Source organism: Orcinus orca, chromosome 14 (assembly GCF_937001465.1).
Source record: "Orcinus orca chromosome 14, mOrcOrc1.1, whole genome shotgun sequence".
NCBI lineage: Eukaryota > Metazoa > Chordata > Mammalia > Artiodactyla > Delphinidae > Orcinus > Orcinus orca.
In genome coordinates, this window is record NC_064572.1 from 6,194,698 (window position 1) to 6,213,801 (window position 19,104).

At 41.3% G+C, this 19,104-nt stretch overlaps 1 protein-coding gene across 1 annotated transcript in view; it reads right to left on the reverse strand.

Moving 5' to 3' along the window:
• Positions 1 to 447: 447 nt before the first annotated feature.
• The window catches only part of FMN2 (formin 2), a 315,362-nt gene continuing 296,705 nt past the window's right edge, over positions 448 to 19,104 (reverse strand). The window contains exons 17-18 of the mRNA XM_049696985.1: positions 3,278 to 3,359; positions 448 to 1,980 (exon numbers count right to left, since the gene is read on the reverse strand). Coding sequence (XP_049552942.1) covers positions 1,954 to 1,980; positions 3,278 to 3,359 — 109 coding nt within the window. The 3' untranslated portion in view covers positions 448 to 1,953. The remainder of the gene's footprint in view (positions 1,981 to 3,277; positions 3,360 to 19,104) is intronic.

Genomic DNA, 19,104 nt, shown 5'->3' on the forward strand with positions numbered 1-19,104 from the left:
GGCTTCCCTGGTGGCGTAGTGGTTAGGAATCCGCCTGCCAATGCAGGGAACATGAGCCCTGGCCTGGGAATATCCCACATGCCATGTCTGCCACAACTACTGAGTCTGTGCTCTAAAGCCTGCGAGCCACAACTACTGAGACCATGTGCCACAACTACTGAAGCCCGTGCGCCTAGAGCCCGTGCTCTGCAACGAGAAGTACCCACAATGAGAAGCCTGTGCACCACAACGAAGAGTAGCCCCACTCGCCGCAACTAGAGAAAGCCCGTGCGCAGCAACGAAGACCCAACACAGCCAAAAATAAAAATAAATAAAATAGATTTATTTTTTAAAAATTAATAATAATTAAAAAGGATCTTCAGACATAGACGATCTAACTTAATTCCACCCTCATGGTAAGTATTTTGCAAGTATCTTTAGGTGATACATACACAATAGGCACAGAACTCTTTTATTATTCATTTTATTTTCATATAAATTAACATCCTAGAAAAATTAAAATAGAAACACTAAATACAGTATTGCACATAGCGATCTCTGTTAAATGCCCTATTATATCATTGAAGAAAGTCATGTACACATGGAGGGGCCGAAGGAGATAGGAGAACAGCAGAACAGCAACCCGATAGCCACTACTGTGTCTGTGCATGTCGACTACACACTGAAAGCTAAGGACCGTACTCTACATAAATACAAACATAGTTATGATTCAGAGTTTCTTTTTAAGTTGATTCCATGATTGGTTTACATTAGCAACACATTCTCCCCTTTATTCACAGCTGTACCCCAAAACATATCATTAAAAGAATTTTTTAAAATATCTATTAATGTTAGACAAAACCATCACAACGCATCAGGAGCTGATTTTAAAATACTTTCATAGAGAGTGGAAGATTTACTTTTTTCCTCTCAATCTAAAATAAAATCTTTTCCTAGGTGCCTTTAGATCATAAATCCTTGCATACTCATTTCATAGTTTTTAATCAACTGCCATAACACATAAAGACAACCCCAATCAGGTCACAATACTCAGGCAGCTGGGTTTAAGTAACAAGTTCTAGGTAGATGCCAATCCATCTAAAAGTTACTCTTTTTTTGCCACCAGTTAGTCACGTTTGGCAATTTTATGAGCATCATTTATTTAAATTCCTTAAAATTGTGTCATTTTCTTTGTGAAGGGCAATGGTAAAAGTACAGAGAGGCACAGCTTTGGTTTAATTGACCTTTGCTGCAGATTGGCTTTATGTAATGTCCCAAAGGACATAGTTGATAAACACCCTCATTTCTGATTCCTGCCTATTTTAAATGATTTATAGGAAGGGTTTTCCTTTTGCTATATTCTTTTCTATTCATTATCTGATGAGTAAAAAAAAATGAAAATCTTCTTTCACAAATATATAGTTACAGAGACCAACCCAAGAGCTGGGAAAGCCTTGACTATGACATATATAAATGGTACTTCAATTTCAAAATAGAAAATTTATATGTAGACGTGAAACTGATACAAACAATTCACTAGAAATAACATTTTAACCATAACTCTAAATGCAGTGATGTGGAGTACTGGTCGTCAGTAGAACGGAACGTGTTTCACTGTGACAGGGCTATTTGCACATCATTAAATTGAAGGTTACTGTTTAGCATGTTCAGAATTAATGCAGATACTGCCTCTTACACATGCTATTTTGGTCTATCGGTAAAATACCATAAACTTTTACAAAAAGAAAAGGTGTCACATTCTCCACTGGCCTACTGCTTTTGCTTTTTTTCCTTTCTTTTTTTTTTTAATATACAGTAGAATTCAACAATCAGTGAACTGTCTGGAAAACACAAAGATTATGCAAGAGGCCAAGAAGAAAAGTGATCAAAATGATGAGTTTCCTTCCTGCCCTAGGTCGGCTGAATTCTGTGGAAGTGGCTGCAGGGACTCATTTTCTTTCTGCTTTTCTTTGTTCAGGTTTTCATGCTTATTTTCGCTTTCTGAAAATAAATGCACCAGGGAAGAGTTATAGTTAGAAGGAAGAACTTTAAAAATGTATGGCGTTTAGAATAACCCAAACAAGGTCTTTTCATTTGGATCAAATTCTTTGAAAAAAGGTTAAAGATACACAAGGTGATAAAGGAATAAAATAGAAGTAGAATCTCTTTTATCTTTTAGAATTTTCACTAAGAAAAATCACTGAATGTTTTTGAGGACAAAAGTTTTGAAACTTTAGCTTCTAATCGACATGAAAGAATACCAGGTCACCTTTTTCATTTTCTCATATTTATGTGTGCAAATACATAAATATGAAAATTGAATCGAGGCTTCATCTCATGGTTAATGTGATTTAACTCTTTTCTATCCTTATAATTCCATAATTGTGGTTAATAAATAACTTCCTGCTCATTCTATACATGTACTTTAAGATTGTACTTTCATCAAAAAGACAGAACATAAACCAAACCATAATAAAATACTTGTGGTTACATAAGATTTTTATACAGAGAAACTGAAAGGAAAATCTTTTAAATGAAGATATAATTTCTAACTTTTTTCTAAATAAAGCTGTTAAACGGTATTCCAATTTGGGTTATTTGAATATCTTCCATTTAGACTATATGAGACTAACTCAATTCAAACTGCTCCTATTTTAAGGCCTAAAACATCATCATTTACTTACTCTGTGGGGTCAAATGACAACCCCTCGAACACTCAACTAAACACTGACAGTACCACAAGGGAAAACTCGTCATTTCCACCACCGTTTCCTCTCTGGGGGCACAACTTGGCGTTTTATTCTGAAGGGGAGAGCGGACAAAGAGGGAACACCTTGGCTTGTTACACTCGGGCTGTGGGCTGACAGCTGCTGGGCAGCCGACTCCGCAGAGCCTGAGCCTTGGTCCCGGCAAAGGACAACAATGCACCTGGCATTTCATGTGTTAGATCCCAAGGGTGCTCATCCAATTACAACAGCTGTGCTGTGATCCATGTGTGATGAGGAAAGTGAACGATGGCCCCCAACCCTGCCAGCAACCCCACACACATACGTGCACCCCCTCAGTGGATTTATCTTAATTGTTAGTCTTTGAATGCTGAATGCTGAGATTCTTTTAGCCTTTGGGGCCTGATTAAAGGCAGAAGGAAAAGGAGATTCTTTAAGTCAGAGGCTCATTATTTGTTCAAACTTAAGAGGAAAATAATTAAAATATTATTAGGTGAATTTGTATATATTGAGAAAAGAGTGCTTAAAAGCCAAAGAAAATCACAAGTTAAAAAAACAGAGTAAATACTTACAATTCCAGAGTCATGTCTTGGTTTTATTTTATAAAGTGATTTTCCCTTTTTCTGCCTACATACCTCTTCAGCTTCTTTTACTCTGGGTGGGGGAGAAAACACACAATTTAAACAAAGATTTAGAAAGCTAACTACAATCCACCTATAGCAGTTGATTTATTAGAGAAAAATACCACATACCACAATGTCGCCCGACATTTGATTTAAAAACAGAATGTTAGAGCTAGAGGCAAATTCACCTAGTGGTTCTTAACTTGGAATCAAAGGATGTGGAATGGAATAGAATACAGCACATTTATATTTTTAGGCTACACTTTATCCTATACTAATGGAGTCTTACATTCAGAAGTAAAGTAAAGAAATATCCTTCATTTTCAGGTGAGGGTGCTGAGCTTGGCTCCATTACATAAATCAGAAGCATTAAATAATTAAATAAGCAGTACCATATAAAAACTCATATGTTTATTTAAAATGGTCTTAGGTTCAGTTTCCACATTGCATTTCCCCAGGCATGGAAGTCTGTGCAATGAATACTTGGGGTGTTTTTTAAAAAATTGAGCTTCATCAAGCATGGGAATGAGTCATTCAAAAGCAGAAAATAGAGAGTGAGCAGTAATGTTTGAACGCGTCTAGGATTTCTTTTTAAACACACGCTCCAAGGGAAAACAGTATTGAGTTTACCAGAGGAACAGTTAAAAGAGGACGTCATGGAGAGGGAGGTTGTGCAGCAAGTCTGGCTCTGCTGTCTGACGCTGGGTAACATCTGCTTGCTCTGCCCTCTGTGTCCCTTAGGAAGGACAAGGGCTCGATAATGCAGAACAGCATCACTAAGAAGATCACACAGAGCTGCTGCAAAGGTCCAAAAAGTTTTACTTTAAAAGTTCTTTATAGTAATGCAATTATACTCCTATAAGGATGTTAAAAAAAAATCAGTCCATGATTTTATAAACAGACATATTTATATATATAAAAAAAGTTCTTTATAAAATACTGTAAAATGTTACCAATGATTGCTTTAACTAAACAGATAGTAAGAAATCTGTAAGCTGGAATTCTATTAATAAAAATAGGTGCCATAAGAAAGAAAATAACCTATTAGGTTAATTTGTTTTTATTACTGTGGTTTTCCTTGGGAATTAAAAATAGAGTATTTCTGGAGAAACTGAAAAGGCCGTGACTTATCTTAATAAAAGACTTAGATCTTGAAACCTGTTTCCTGAAAGAAATGAGTTTTAAATATACTTCTTGAGCCTGATGGTAAAAGTTCTAATGATAGAATTCATCTCTTATGCAGTTGAAAGAACCCCTGTTTTTAAACAACAGAAGGGAACAAATCATGGAGTACAGCAGCTATGAGGTTACTGTTGCAGCTCACGGTAAAGCGTGGCAGATCAAAATAAATCCTTTTGGATGTAAAATGCCTGCTGAGTTGCTAATGTCAGTAATTCCAGAAAATGATGACAGTTTAGAAAACAATCCATTGTTACCACTTCTACTACTTTCTTCCCAAGCCATAAGTTTGCCTTTAATCTTTTCTCCAAACATTTGAATACAAACACATTATAACAAACTAAGGATTGCAGAGTTCCCATCTTCCTCTGAAATAACTACCAGTTAATATAAGTTGAAATATTTGGACAAGAAATTAAGGAAAACATTTTTTTTTTTTTTAGCAGTTAGCAAAAATCCAGTAGATCCCCTTTTAAATTTACTTGGAGCTCTTTAAAGCGTTTTGTGACATTTAAAATAAATCTACTTCACAAGTTTGTAAATCACCAAAGCATCTTAATTTTCTCACTATCTTACTTATTTTGTTCTTAAAAGTTTTTTCTAAGTATCACAGGAAGCTGAGTCTAATACAAACATATTAAATTTTACACAAAAACAAGTCCAGCCATTCCCACAGCAGACACAAGGAGAGCTAGAGAGAGTGGTCAAGGAGCCCTCGCAGTGACTGGGGACCGGGCTAAGGGCACTTAAGCCCGGCGTCTGTCAGGGGAGAAGCCCGTGCGCACAGAGGCCGGGGCGCTCGGAGTCCAGCGCCGGGTTCGGGGGCTATGCCCCGAGGGGACCCTGGGGTTGGCGGGTGGGGTTCCTGAAATTCTTCGGAAGCAGGTCGACAGTTGAGCTTCGTTTCAAAGAGAAATCTTAATTTTCCATACTTTTCTTGGAAGGGGAAATGGGGCTGAGGGTGAGGGGAGAGGACTTGTACAGAGTAACCTGGGGGCGCCGCGGGGACCCTGCTGCCTGGGACCCGCCACCGAGGCCAGAGCTCCCCCGCCCCGCTGCTTCCCTGTCCGACGGGAGCGAGTGGTCCCTGCGTCCCCAGACCCCAGCCGCGCACATGGCTCCCAAGCGGTCGCTCAAGGTCAGGTGCAGAGGAATCACGGAGAATCAGATAAAACGCAGCTCCCGGGCCCCCACGTATCTGTTCTGGGCCAGGCGTCTCTGCTCCCCCACCGTACCCGCCCCCCTGCCAGGACGCGCTCGGAAGCAGCACTGGGAGAATCTGATCTGATGTGGGCGACACCGGGAGAAACTGCACCCCGGAACCGAGCTGGTGGTTCCCCACGCGGCGCCCCAGGACCCCGGCGCTCCCTCCCCCTCGAGGCAACGCCGTGAACCCCCAGGTCACGACCCCAAACCACAGGAATGGGCTCCCTGCAGTCCCCTTGGGGCCCACCCATCCTAAGTCTCCTAGCAAATGCTGCTTCTTCCAAAGGCCAATTTTATTTCAACAAAACTCTGACATTTTCCCCACACTTTAGGCAGGAAAAAAGAACGTGTCCCTGGAGGTGAGCTTGCCGCCAGAGTTGGCAGAAATAAGAGGAAAAATAATGAGGTGAGCCGGAAGGGAGAGGGCCCCCGAGTGCCCTCCTACTTGGGCCTTCCTCTGGGGGTCAGGAGGAGTTCTCGGCTCCAAGTGCAGGCCCCTTGAGTAACCCTCTTCCCTCCTGCCTCGCCCCTCATTCAATGAGTGCTAAAATTTCCTAAACTGAGTAGGAAAAAGATGTTCCTTTCATAACTAGATATTAAGTGAAAAGGCACAGTGGTGGTAACTTTTCAAATAACAAAAATGACCTACACGTCTTATTTGGAAAGGAGGAGGGGAGTGAAAAGAGGGATAGTACTTCATTTATAAAGAGAAAGCAGTCACATGAGGAAGGAGGAAGTCAGGTCTTGGCTGAAGGGGACAGTCCTCGGCCTGCACTTGAGTTTAACCTCCAGTTAGGAGGGGTCTGTGGTTGGCGTATGGATTCATAGCTCTTGTGCATGATTCACGAAGATGATTTTTTTTTTAATGTGGCTGCATTCACACAAAAGGGACTGCCAGGGCGTTCGTTAATCAAGATTTGACTCTATTAGTCAGTCTCCCAAGGCAACAGAAATAAAAGCAAAAATAATGGGACCTGATCAAACTTACAAACTTTTGTACTGCAAAGGAAACCATAAACAAAATGAAAAGACAACCTACTGGCTGGGAGAAAATATTTGCAAATGATGCAACTGACAAGGGCCTAATTTCCAATATATGAACAGCTCACACAACTCAGTATTAAAAAACCAAACAACCCAACTGAAAACTGGGCAGAAGATCAAGGCATTTCTTCAAAGAAGACATACAGATGGCCAATAGGCACATGAAAAGATGATCAACATTGCTAATTATTAGAGAAATGCAAATCAAAACTACAATGATATACCACCTCACACCATTCAGAATGGCCATCGTCAAAAAAGTATACAAATAACAAATGCTGGCGAAGGTGCGGAGAAAAGGGAACCCTCCCACTGTTGGTGGGAATGTAAATTGGGGCAGCCACTACGGGAAACAGTCTGGAGGTTCCTCAAAAAACTAAAAATAGAGTTATCGTATGATCCAGCAATCCCACTAATGGGCATGTATCCGGACAAAACTATAATTCAAAAAGATACATGCACCCCTATGTTCATAGCAGCACTATTCACAATAGCCAAGACATGGAAACAACCTAAACGTCCATCAACAGATGAATGGATAAAGAAGATGTTATATATATATGCAGTGGAGTATTACTCAGCCATAAAAGAAATGAAATAATGCCATTTGCAGCAACATGGATGGACCTAGAGATTATCATACTAAGCAAAGTCAGAAAGAGAAAGACAAATACCATATGATATCACTTATATGTGGAATCTAACATATGACACAAATGAACTTATCTACAAAAGAGAAACAGACTCACAGACATAAAGAACAGACTTGTGGTTGCCAGTTGGGAGGGGGCTGAGGAAGAGATGGCTTAGAAGTTTGGGATTAGCAGATGCAAACTATTATATATAGGATGAGTGAACAACAAGGTCCTACTGTATAGTACAGGGAACAATATTCAATATCCTATGTTAAACTATAATGGAAAAGAATATAAAAATATATATGCATGTATAACTGAATCACTTTGCTGTACAGCAGAAATTAACATTGTAAGTCAACTATACTTCTAAAATAAACACACACACACACAAAAAATAGATTTTTACCTTATTAGATAACTAAAAAGGGAAGTAAAAAATTTTCAGATGACATCTTTGGTAGGCTAATTCTAACAACTGCAACTTCTAACCAGAAATCTAGACAAAAAAGAAAATATGAACAAAAGCAAATGATGTGATAAGGAAAACTCTTCTCTCATCACTTTTAGTGGTTTTGGAAAAAAAACAACACAGAAAGCAGAGACTAGAAAACAGGAAAGGTAGACAGAACAGAAGGATACAAAGAGTATATCATGGCCATGAAATTTGACGTTTATGTTAAATTTTGGTGTAATATCTTTTATTGTCCATAAAACTTCAGACAAAACAATGTGCTGAATACTTTTCAAAAGTATGAACTTATCCCTCAAATGAAGGACCAAAAGTAATAAAATAATATGAGGCGCTCCTTGATCTTTTAAGGGAGAATTTAATCATGGGAAAACCCCAAAAAACAGATGGAATCAGGTTTGGAAAACAGAGTAGGTGACCAATTTGAACAAATATTTTTTGTTCTTAATTTTTGTCCTGGCAATGGGTCAGAAAGAGTTAGATAAATGAATGGGTGATTCCCAGTAAGTGGAAACTCACTCCCTACAAGGACCAATCTTTGTATAACCAATTTTGAATAGACTTTTTGAAAAAATGAAACTTTTCTCTTTCTTAAACAGATGGAAATATTTAACATTTACTTGATGCCACCTTCATCACTGTTGTGATGTGCGGACTCAGGCCTCCCTCAAGGCCCCGAAGGCGTAGACAGCAGCTCACCCACTCTGATGTCACACTGTGCTCTATTGGACTTGACCTCACAGCCAGTTTTAAATCCTCTGTCTGTTCCTAAGATGGCACGTTGTGATCACTCCTCGCGGTGCTAGCATATCTGCCTTACGTAGATCCTCTCTCTTCTTTAAAAAATTCCTGTCTTCTCTAGAGGGGAAAACCAGATAACTAAGCTCATCTAAATGAGCCTCAAATTAGAGCAATAATGCTCTGAGTTCAGTCCCAGCTACACAGATACAGCTCCTGGGCCTGGAGGCAGTCCTGTCAGCTGCCAGGGCTTCTCCCCTACACACCGCCCTCCACCTCCCACAGCTGGGTCTGGAAGGTTAGGGCGGCCAGGAGTCTGACTCACAGTCGGGCAGGACACGACAGCGACAGCCAGCGACAGCACTCAGCGTGTCTGGTGAGAAGATCCTAAGATACCGCACAACCCGACCTGCCCATTCAGCAGCTTGTTTGGGAAGATGTCAAGTAAGGCTGGAATGAATGTGAAACCTGAAATTCAAGCTTATCAAGGTAGAGAAGTGTGACACCATTGGTCAGTAATGACAGATTTTGTGATGCTACAGAGAATACAGGATAAGGAGTGAGCATTTTGTGAGCAATGTGACTATGAGATGAGTCCTCCGTTGAAAACTGTTGTCTGGGCAAAAATGACCAGAGGAAAACATAACATCTCTAAGCTTAAAATTTCAAGAAAACTCTTATACTAAATTTATCTTCTAAAAAATGAAGTTGTAAATGTAACCTATAAAGAAGCTAAATAAATTTCAATACATCTATATAGATTTTTATTCCCTACATTGAAAAATTTTCAGTTGTAGCAGCTTCCTCTGGCTTTAAGATATTAAGCTTAGAAGTTATTAAGCATAGAAAATGAGTCCAGGAGACTGAGAATATTTTTAAGGTTTATATCACAGAGAAGACAAAGGTAGGTGACAAAATGAAAAATATTTTTTTTATCATAGAATTTCTTGAAACAGCATAATCTATAAAAATACTGAATCACTATGTTGTACAACTGAAACTAACATAATGTAAGTCAACTATACTTCAATTTTAAAAAAATAAACTAGTTTAAATTCCAATAATAATTTTGTCCTTAATACAACTGGATACATTTATACTAAAGGTTATTCTAAATAGAGAGAGTGGTTTCTGATTTCTCTCCTAATAAAAATGTATATTTCTCTGCACTTTCCTTCCCAAGCCCCAGACCCATTTATTGTAAGGCAAACATACAAAAAGTTCAATGTGATTCAGTGTAAAGACAGTTTGTGAGATGCAACAGTGACACAGACACAGAGAAGAGAAACCACACGTCTCTGTGGCCCGCAGGCCGAGTAATTTTTATCTACTTTATAGAGCAAACACCTGGCGGCCTCACCCTCAGGTATGCTATCATCATTCAATGGAATGAGAAGGGAGCCACTCCTGCCACTGAGCAGTAACAATCTGGTCTAAGTGAGTGTAGGGCGGCCGGGTTCACTGCCCGCCGGGGCAGGGGCGTGGGGTCCCCTCGCGGAGATAGGTCTCCGCCCACCTGCTGAGAGCAGACCACTCCCCCGCCCAGCTCAGTGGAGTCCCCACAGCTGCCTATTAAGCCCAGAAAACCATTCTAATCCAAAAGAGAGGGGAGGGGCTCTGGACGGAGGCTGGGTGGGAGCCGGCATGTGGCTCCAGAAGAGCCGGAAGCAGGTGTAGACGCCCTGTGGACTCGACTCCGTCTCGGCCTGCTCTCCTTTATGACCAAGATGCTCACCACCACCACCCCAAACCCCCTGAAAATATAGTGGAAACCATCAACCACAGCGCTCCTTATCACTGCAATGGAAAAGAACTGAAGTTTCGTCAGGCATGTATTTCTGAATTTGAGTCTAATTTCTGAATTTCATCGCTCATACTCTCTGACTCTTTCAGAGAAAACTGCCTCCGCGCCTCCAGGGCTGACGGCGCAGTTAGTACCAGCGAGCGCACAGCGGCAGCGACTCAAGGCGGCCACGCTTTACACGACCCCCGCCCGGGGACCGGCCTGGGGAGCCCCGCCTGGGGACAGTGCCTCGGAGACTGGCTTGGGGACCCCCGCCTGAAGACCACGCCTCGGGGACCAGCCTGGGGACCCCCGCCCCTGGACCACGCTTCGGAGTAGAGGTGGGTCAAAAGAGAGGAATCATTCATTCAGAAGATAACATTCAAGCAGTCAAATGAATTCTTTACAGTCGGCATCTCTTTGATAACTGTCTAATGTTCTACAAATGTAGGACATTGTAACTCATGGATGAGCTACCATAGGAAGAAATGTTTCCCCCTAGGTTTGGAAAGGCTGTAGGTGAGGAAAGATGGGTCCGGAGGACACAGCTGGGTTCTCCGGCTGGGCTCTCACTTCAAGGCAAACAAAACAAAAAATCACACACACACATCTCAGGATAACCCATGAGGTGGGTACTGCTGTTACCCAACTTTTACAGTGAAGAAACTGAAACTTAAAATGGTCACATTACTCGCTCAGGGTCAGAAACCAACGTTGCAGATCCAGACAGACACAGACAACACCTCCTCAGCTCTAGGTGTAATAAGCATCGACCTGTGTGGCCTCCTCAAAAGGCAAAGGCATGGGATGATGAAAAACACGGCCACCAAAATCTTCCTCTAGTTATACATATGTACATAGTTATTTACATTTATGTATTTATACTTATCATGTATTTATATATTTACATTCATTATATTAATTTATATTTATTTTTATTTCTGTTTATTTAGAAGCATTTAATTTTAAAAGACTGAATTTTCTAAAACTCTGAACATATAAAACGTGGCAGGTTAAAATGGTTTTTGAAAGAGAAACTATTCGGGAAAGTGGGTGCATGTATTTTACTAGCTCCTGAGGAGAAGCACTCTAACTGGACAAATTCTGAACCCTATTCAAGGAAAAGTATTAATGGAAACACAGTGGGCTGTAGTGTTCATCTTTGAAAAAGGAAGGCATGCAAGATCATCCGGAGAAAAAACTACCACCACATTTTCTTGATTCTAATTTCTAGGAGGAATTCTTGACGGTGGCTCTCTACATAAGGGATGTGAACTGTAGTCAGTAAAAATCTAAAAATACAGAAGACAGAGAAATTTTCCAATGGCTTTTTTCTTTTTAAACACAAATCCTCAATATAAACAGCAACTAAATTTTAAGCTTTAACTCAATGAAGGCGTTTCTGAGGAAAGGGGATTCGGCACACACTTGGAGTGTGTTGTGCCCTTGCTTTTTGGTGATCTAACCTGATAGAGGGCTACAACTCTGAGAAACCCAGAAGGACAGTGAGCACATTTCCCCCACTATCTCAGATCCCAATGGTCTCAACTGAACAGCAGTCAGTAGGTGGTTAGAGTCTCTGACAAATGTTGGAAATGCTGACACGCTGTGCTGCTGAAGATGGGAGATGCATTTACCTTAGTGACTAGATGATTAAACAGTAAGGTTCACACTCCACTGTGTAAATAAAGACCATGAATTATATTCTGTCAAATCAGAGTATCATTTTCTCACGTTCTTCCCACAAGGAATTTACCGTGGTATCAGAAAAAGTTGAGAAAGCTAGAAGGTGCCATTTAGAACGTTTAAAAATGCTTAGATGATAAGCTTTTAACCGTTACTGAAAATAGTAATATTTGTATTCATAAACACGTTAGGATTTTAAAGCTCTGATAACATAGTTTTCACTGTTAATTTAAAATCGTTCATTTAAAAAAAAAGGGTTTCTTTTTCTCATGGCTCTTGTAGTAGAGACTATTTTAATTCTACACTAGACCCAGATTTACATGGAATTTACAAAAGTAGCTCAGCTGATGTGCCCTTTATCTAAGTCCCATAACAATGACCATGTTCTTTCTGTAGGTATTGAGGATGTTTTACATTTCCTCGATAAAATGGTTAAAATGACAGCTCCTGGTCTCACAAATTCATGATAGTAAATAAAATGAACTTCTGTCACACATGATGGCCAAAACTATTATAAAATCACATTGACAGCAAAGTACCTCTTTTATTACAGGAGACCAGTGTTGTTTACTACATTTGACATTTTTTGTGCAAACATCCTTTTACTATTTCCACATGTGTTAAGATATTTTCTTAATTTCAGCAATTCCTTTTTTTTCTTTTGCATATGGTTCAGAAAAGCATTTGATTATAGCTAGTGAGATATAAATTTAAGTTCTATTGGTACTCACACTATGGTTTTTCTTTTGACAATTCAATACCAAGGAGGATGTGGGTGAATAACCTGGATCCTATTCTTTTAGAAAAACCTTTTTTTGATGGGGCAGGAACTCAAGGGCTATTAGACATAGGGATTAGTTTATAGTGAGTTTATCATGTTTCTTCCCTGTAAAACTCAAAAAAGAGTACAACAGAGCTATTAATGTCATAATGGTTTAGAGTCTTGCGAGAGAGAGATGTGGGCGATACAACACAGGAATGCATCAGGGAAACACACATATGAAGGGAGAACAAAAACACGCAATATTTTCCTCTACTGGATGATTCCTATCAGGTTAAAAATATGCTGTTCATCCCCCCATCAAATAGAAAATATCTCTCATCCCCCGCCCCCTCCAGCGAGACCTTCCTTCTCTGCCACCCTTTACATGTACTGCCCATCATCCCCTTCTCCACATCCTCTGTGCCCATCTAACCAGGCGTCTGTCACGGACCACCTGACGGCGCCTGCTCTTGTGGTGTCGCCGCTTCCCCCAAGTTCCCAAATTCAAAGGTCGATTCTCCTCCCACTCCCGTAAGCACCAGCAGCTCTGCTTTATGGCCTCCTTCTGGAAGTCTCACTGACCTGGTCCACCAGGCTCCACAATCTGCCCCAGCACCTCTCTCTACAGCCCAGCCGTCTTCTACCTTTCTCCTCCTGCTCACTCTGTTCCAGCCACTGCAGCCTCCCCCCAGGGCTTTGCACTTACCGCTCTGTCTGGAATGTTCCGTCTCGAAATCCCCTGGTTTCTTCCATCACTTCCTTCAAGTCCCGGCTTATCCGTCGCTTCTCAGAGAGCGCTGCCCGGCAGGCTTACATGCACTGCCAGCACCTCCTCCAGCCCTCTTTTCCCTCTGCCCAAAGTCCCCAGAGGACAGAGAGTGCCTCCCTCCTGACTGAGCACTGGCACAGGGCACCTTCAGAGAACTCCAGACAACACAAGGCAGGTGCAGCTCACGCTGGGAGGACCATATGCCCTTTTAGTAAATGCAGAGTGGCCACATCCTCTCTGAGGCACGGCTACCCAAACAGGACTCTGTACAGCTCAGCATCAAGCTTTAAATCATTCAAGGGAGGGGTTTATAAGGAGACACATCAGCCTTTCTCCAGAGACATCAATGAGATCGGGGACGTGAGGGCAGGAACACTTTATCTAGAACAGAGTGTGACACACAGGTGACAGCATAACTGTTGTTCCTAAAGGAAGGGGTGACCTTTGTAATCAGTTGGGGGTGGAGCATGGCCAGGGCTGTGGGGGACGATGGGGAGAAAGCTGAAGGATTATCCAGAGAATGTCAACATCCCTCAACAAGATAAAATGACAGATGAAGCTGATTAAAGTTTTCAAACTTAGAAAGACATTCGAGGTATCAGGGATCTTAAGCGTTTTATTACCGATCTTACTCAGGAAACAAAAGCAAAATAAATCAAAATGGAATGAAATAAAGTAAAATAAAATGCTCCTGGGCTTCATATAAGACAACGTTCAAAAAGAGCAAGCATAAGTTGGTGCAGCCACTATGTAAAACAGTATGGAAGGTCCTCAAAGAATTAAAAATAGTTACTATATGATCCAGCAATCCTACTCCTGGGCATGTATCTTGACAAAACTACAGTTCAAAAAGATGTATGCACCCTTATGTTCATAGCAGCACTATTTATAATAGCCAAGACATGGAAACAACCTAAATGTCCATCAACAGATGAATGGATAAAGATGTGGTACATATATACAATGGAATATTACTCAGCCATAAAAAAGAATGAAATAATGCCATTTGCAGCAACAAGGATGGACCTCGAGATTATCATACTAAGTGAAATAAGTCAGAAAGACAAATACCATATGATATCACTTATATGTGGAACCTAACATATGACAAATGAACTTATCTATGAAACAGAAACAGACTCACAGACATAGAGGACAGACTTCTGGTTGCCAAGGGGGTGGGTAGGGGAGGGAAGGACTGGGAAGTTGGGATTAGCAGATGAAAACTATTATATAGAGAATGGATAATCAACAATGGCCTACTGTATAGCACAGGGAACTATATTCAATATCCTGTGATAAACCATAATGAAAAAGAATATCAAAAAAATGTATATATGTAAAACTGAATCACTTGCTATACAGCAGAAATTAACACAACATTGTAAATCAACTATACTTCAGTTAAAAAAAAAAGAGCAAGCTGACAAACCTCTGGTGTATCCATGAGCTAATAATATCATATTATCATTAGAAAGCCTAAATTGAAAAAAGAAGTCTTACATCATTTTAGGAACTATATTAGGTATGATATGATTTTCATTTTTTTGGTTCTGCAATATTATCTTAAAAATATTAAATCTTAAAAATTGTAAATCATAGCTCCTAAAACTCCAAGAGCATTAGAATTTGAGTTTGATATGAAATTATAATATGCATATAAGAAATATCATGCATGTATAATAACTTAAATGATAATGATGATGACGACCATGGTAACAATGACCTAAAGGTCCTTCTAAGGAGGAACAAATAATAAACAAGAAATTTCCACATAAACCAAGGAACACAGGCTGGGGGAAACTTATTTGCTATGATAGCTGTTCAACGGTGGACACCTGAATTGACTAGAAATGCCCGTGTCCAGACCACGCTGTACTTCCATGGCCAGTTCTGCAGCACCAGCACGGCCAGTCCTCACTGAGGGCCCACTGGCTAGGAAGCACCGTATAAACGGTCTGTCCCTGCCTCAAAAAATGTCTGCTTTCTTCACATGGACTCAAAATTCCTCTCCTGACCTAGCAGCTGCCCATGGTTCATGTTTCTAAGCCTAACTGTTTATGACAAGCAGAAGCAGTGACCTGGTCAGAGGCCTGTGGGGAGGGTCACGAGTGAGAACTCAGACGCCAGGTAAGGGCCGGTGGGCAGGAGTAGGGAGACATTCTGGCGAGAGGGTGGAGACCTCATGAAACACAAGTGAGAGATGGGGCTTTACCCCATAGCAAACGCAGACAAACTTCTTCCCCTTTTTATTTATTTTCACCATTATTATATCCACTTTTTTCCCCCCTAAGTATTTATCTCTTCTCCATTAGAAATACAGTTTAAGAAAACTTGGACAATCTGACTCCCCCCATGGAGATTAGATTTGAAAAAAGTTTATTTAGAATAGATGAGTAATTTCAGAATAGACACACGTACTGTATATTTTTAACATGAATTAAGGTTTCCTGAGTCTGAAGTTTACACAGGGAAAGCACTAGTCATTTCATTACTACAGAGTCAAGTTATTATAAATCACTAAGTATTCAAATAGATGGAGATCATTTTGATCTTGGAATTAACTGTGTGATTTTATTTTTTTATAATTTTTGCCAGCAGATTTGTCTCTGAAATTTTGATTTAGCTCATTTATTCATGTTAGTAGTTAAAAGATTTGCTTTCCTTGAGTACGTCCCCTGGGCACAGGGGAAATGGCCAGGAGTGGACCAGGCAGAAAGAAAAGTAACTGATGTACGAATTCAAAACTGTGACCAACCTGAACAGACCACTGAGGGTGGGACGTTCAATCCTGGTCCACTTTTAGGCTTAGTGGTTAATGTGAGAATTCTATTTACTTTCTTCAAAAAAAAAAAAAAGCTTTATTGAGATATCATTAGCGTACTATTAAATTCACCCATTTAAGTGGAAAATTCACGGCCAAACAGGGAATTTCCTGGTGGTCTCCTGGTTCGGACTCCTCACTTTCACTGCCGAGGGCCGGGGAGGGGTCGGGGAAGTAAGATCCCACAAGACGCATGGTGCAGCCAGAAAACAAACAAACAAACAAACAAAAAACTGGAAAAAACGAAACAAAACAAAACCCTAACCCACAGGGCTATGCAGCCATCTAGTTTTAGAACATTCTACCCCGCCAAGAAACCTCACCAGCAGTCACTTTCCATTCCTCTCTGTCCCCAGCCCCCGACAAGGGCTAATCTACTTCCAGATCCTATATACTTGCTAATTCTGGGTGTTTCATATAAAGCAAAACACACCACACAGTCTTCTTCTCTGACCATCTTCTTTCACTTAGCACCCATGTTACAGCCTGTATCAGTGCTTCATTTCTTTTTATCACGTAACGCTATTCCACTGTAAGGATACACCGTGCTTTATTTACGCACTCATCAGTGGACAGACCTCCGAGTTGTTCAGGTGTCATGAGTGACACTGCTGCGTGTCCACAGGCCTCTTCCACAGACCTGTGGCAGGAGCTGTGGGCCCCATGGCAGCTGTACGCTCACTTTTTTTTTTTTTTAATTTTCCCTGCGGCTTGTGGGATCTTAGCTCCCCGACCAGGGATGGAACCCGTGCCCCCTGCAGTGGAAGCACGGAGTCCTAACCAGTGGCCTGCCAGGGAAGTTCCTAGTCTGCCCCCTTTGAGGAAAGGCCTGTTTTCCAAAGTGGCTTCACTGCCCACAGTCCCCCCAAGCACGTGAAAGTCCCATACACTCAAATTGAGTTTCGCGCCTTATCACAGTTGCTTCTTAAATGTTAACCAGATTTTAGCAGGCAAAACCAGTGAGTTGACTGCTCTTTGTCCAATAAAATGATGCTGCAATGTCTGGGTCTAATGTTGCCATCAGCTGCAAACCTGTTGTAGAGACGAACGCCTACATCTTGGGGACGATCTCGCCCACCTCCATCTCTCACGACTAGCTTTGAGTACTCATTACTGACCCCACGATCCCAAATTTTTAAATGTAGAAGGAACACCTTCCATTTCTCTGCACTACCCGCGCCCCCCCGTGTCTGAGGGAGAAGTCCCAAAGCGGACAGGAGGAAGGGTGCCCGGCCAGTGGGCTCCTCTACCGGGGGCTCCGAGTCAGCCAGGAAGACGTCACATGGGGGTGGATGCAGGGGCATTTGTCACTACCTAAAAAATCCAGGCTCCGGCAGAAGTCCATACAAACCTAAGAAATCGGCGTTGGACAAATCGAACAGGTCTGGCCCCCTCCTCCGGCAGGTTATAACCATCACATTGTTTGAGAGGCTCCTAAAGAAATTTAAATGACCCCCAAATAACGGCTTGCTGGTAAAGATATAGCTTGTTGTAGGAGCTAGTTGCAGCTCATATAAGCTGCACGATGTTATTTTTAACAGGTAATCTTAAATATCTTTACTCCATGAAGCATATTTTTTGCCAACAGTTTTATGACAAACTTCGCTAGAGACACCAAAAAATATTTTTAGCAAATGCTGAAGGGAAATGAATAATTGCTCAAATACCATTACAAGCCTCTGCAAACTCAGCAGAAGGTGCAACAAGGTTAAATCCTTTCAAAGCAAAAAAGTCTGTGGAAAAGCTATTTTCTTGACTCTTGGCCCCAGCTGTCTGTTGGGAGTTGGAACCACAACATTTAAGGTGACTTTCTTCCATTTTTGAACATGAGGCTTAGAGACAGGATTTTCCAAAATTTAAAAAGATCTCTTGGAACATGGAAAGATGAAGCAAATGCATAGATTTTTTCCATCTAACCTTCACCTTAGGATTTTACATCATTTTTGGAGAACTAAGCTTTAGAAAGTAAATTTCCGATACCCAGGGTTTCAGACCTTGTAAATCACTTTAGGAGAAGAAAGGGGGAAGCTCACTTTCCTGATCTCTAAGGTCTGGTTAACATAAGCTCATCATTCATGGAGCTGAGACTAGACTTTCCTGACCTCCAGAGCTGCCCCAGCCAGGAACCTGTGCTAACGCGCGTGTGTAGGGTCCCAGCACCCTCTTCCCGTCTCCTCTGCTGCCTCTCCTAGTGCAGAATATCACACCTTTCACCTGGGTCACCTCAGGTTACTGAGGAGTTTCCTCAGTAACTCCTAACTTGCTTCTCAATACCACCGTCCAATTTCCTACCCATTGCACCAACCATCTTTTCTCTGCATGAATCATCTCAGGTTGTCCTCTTTCAAAAGCTCTGTGATGGCCTTCTACTGCACCCACGATAAAAGTCAGCCTCTTACCATGACTGCAAGGGTCGGAACGGTCAGGCCCCTGCCTGTTTCCTCAGATTCACCTCATGACCTGGAGATCAGTCAGTCTTTTCTGCCAGGCTGCTGTGACCTTCCCGCACCTCTACCTGCCAGGCTCACCACTGTACCCCTACACCAGTCTCAAATTCTTTAGGTGTCAACGTAAATGTTGCCTCTTCAGAAAGGCCTCCTCCGACCAAACTTTCTAAATGAAACTCTTCTGCTTTTTATTGTGCAAAAATGGTTCACTGTTTACTTTCCACATAGTG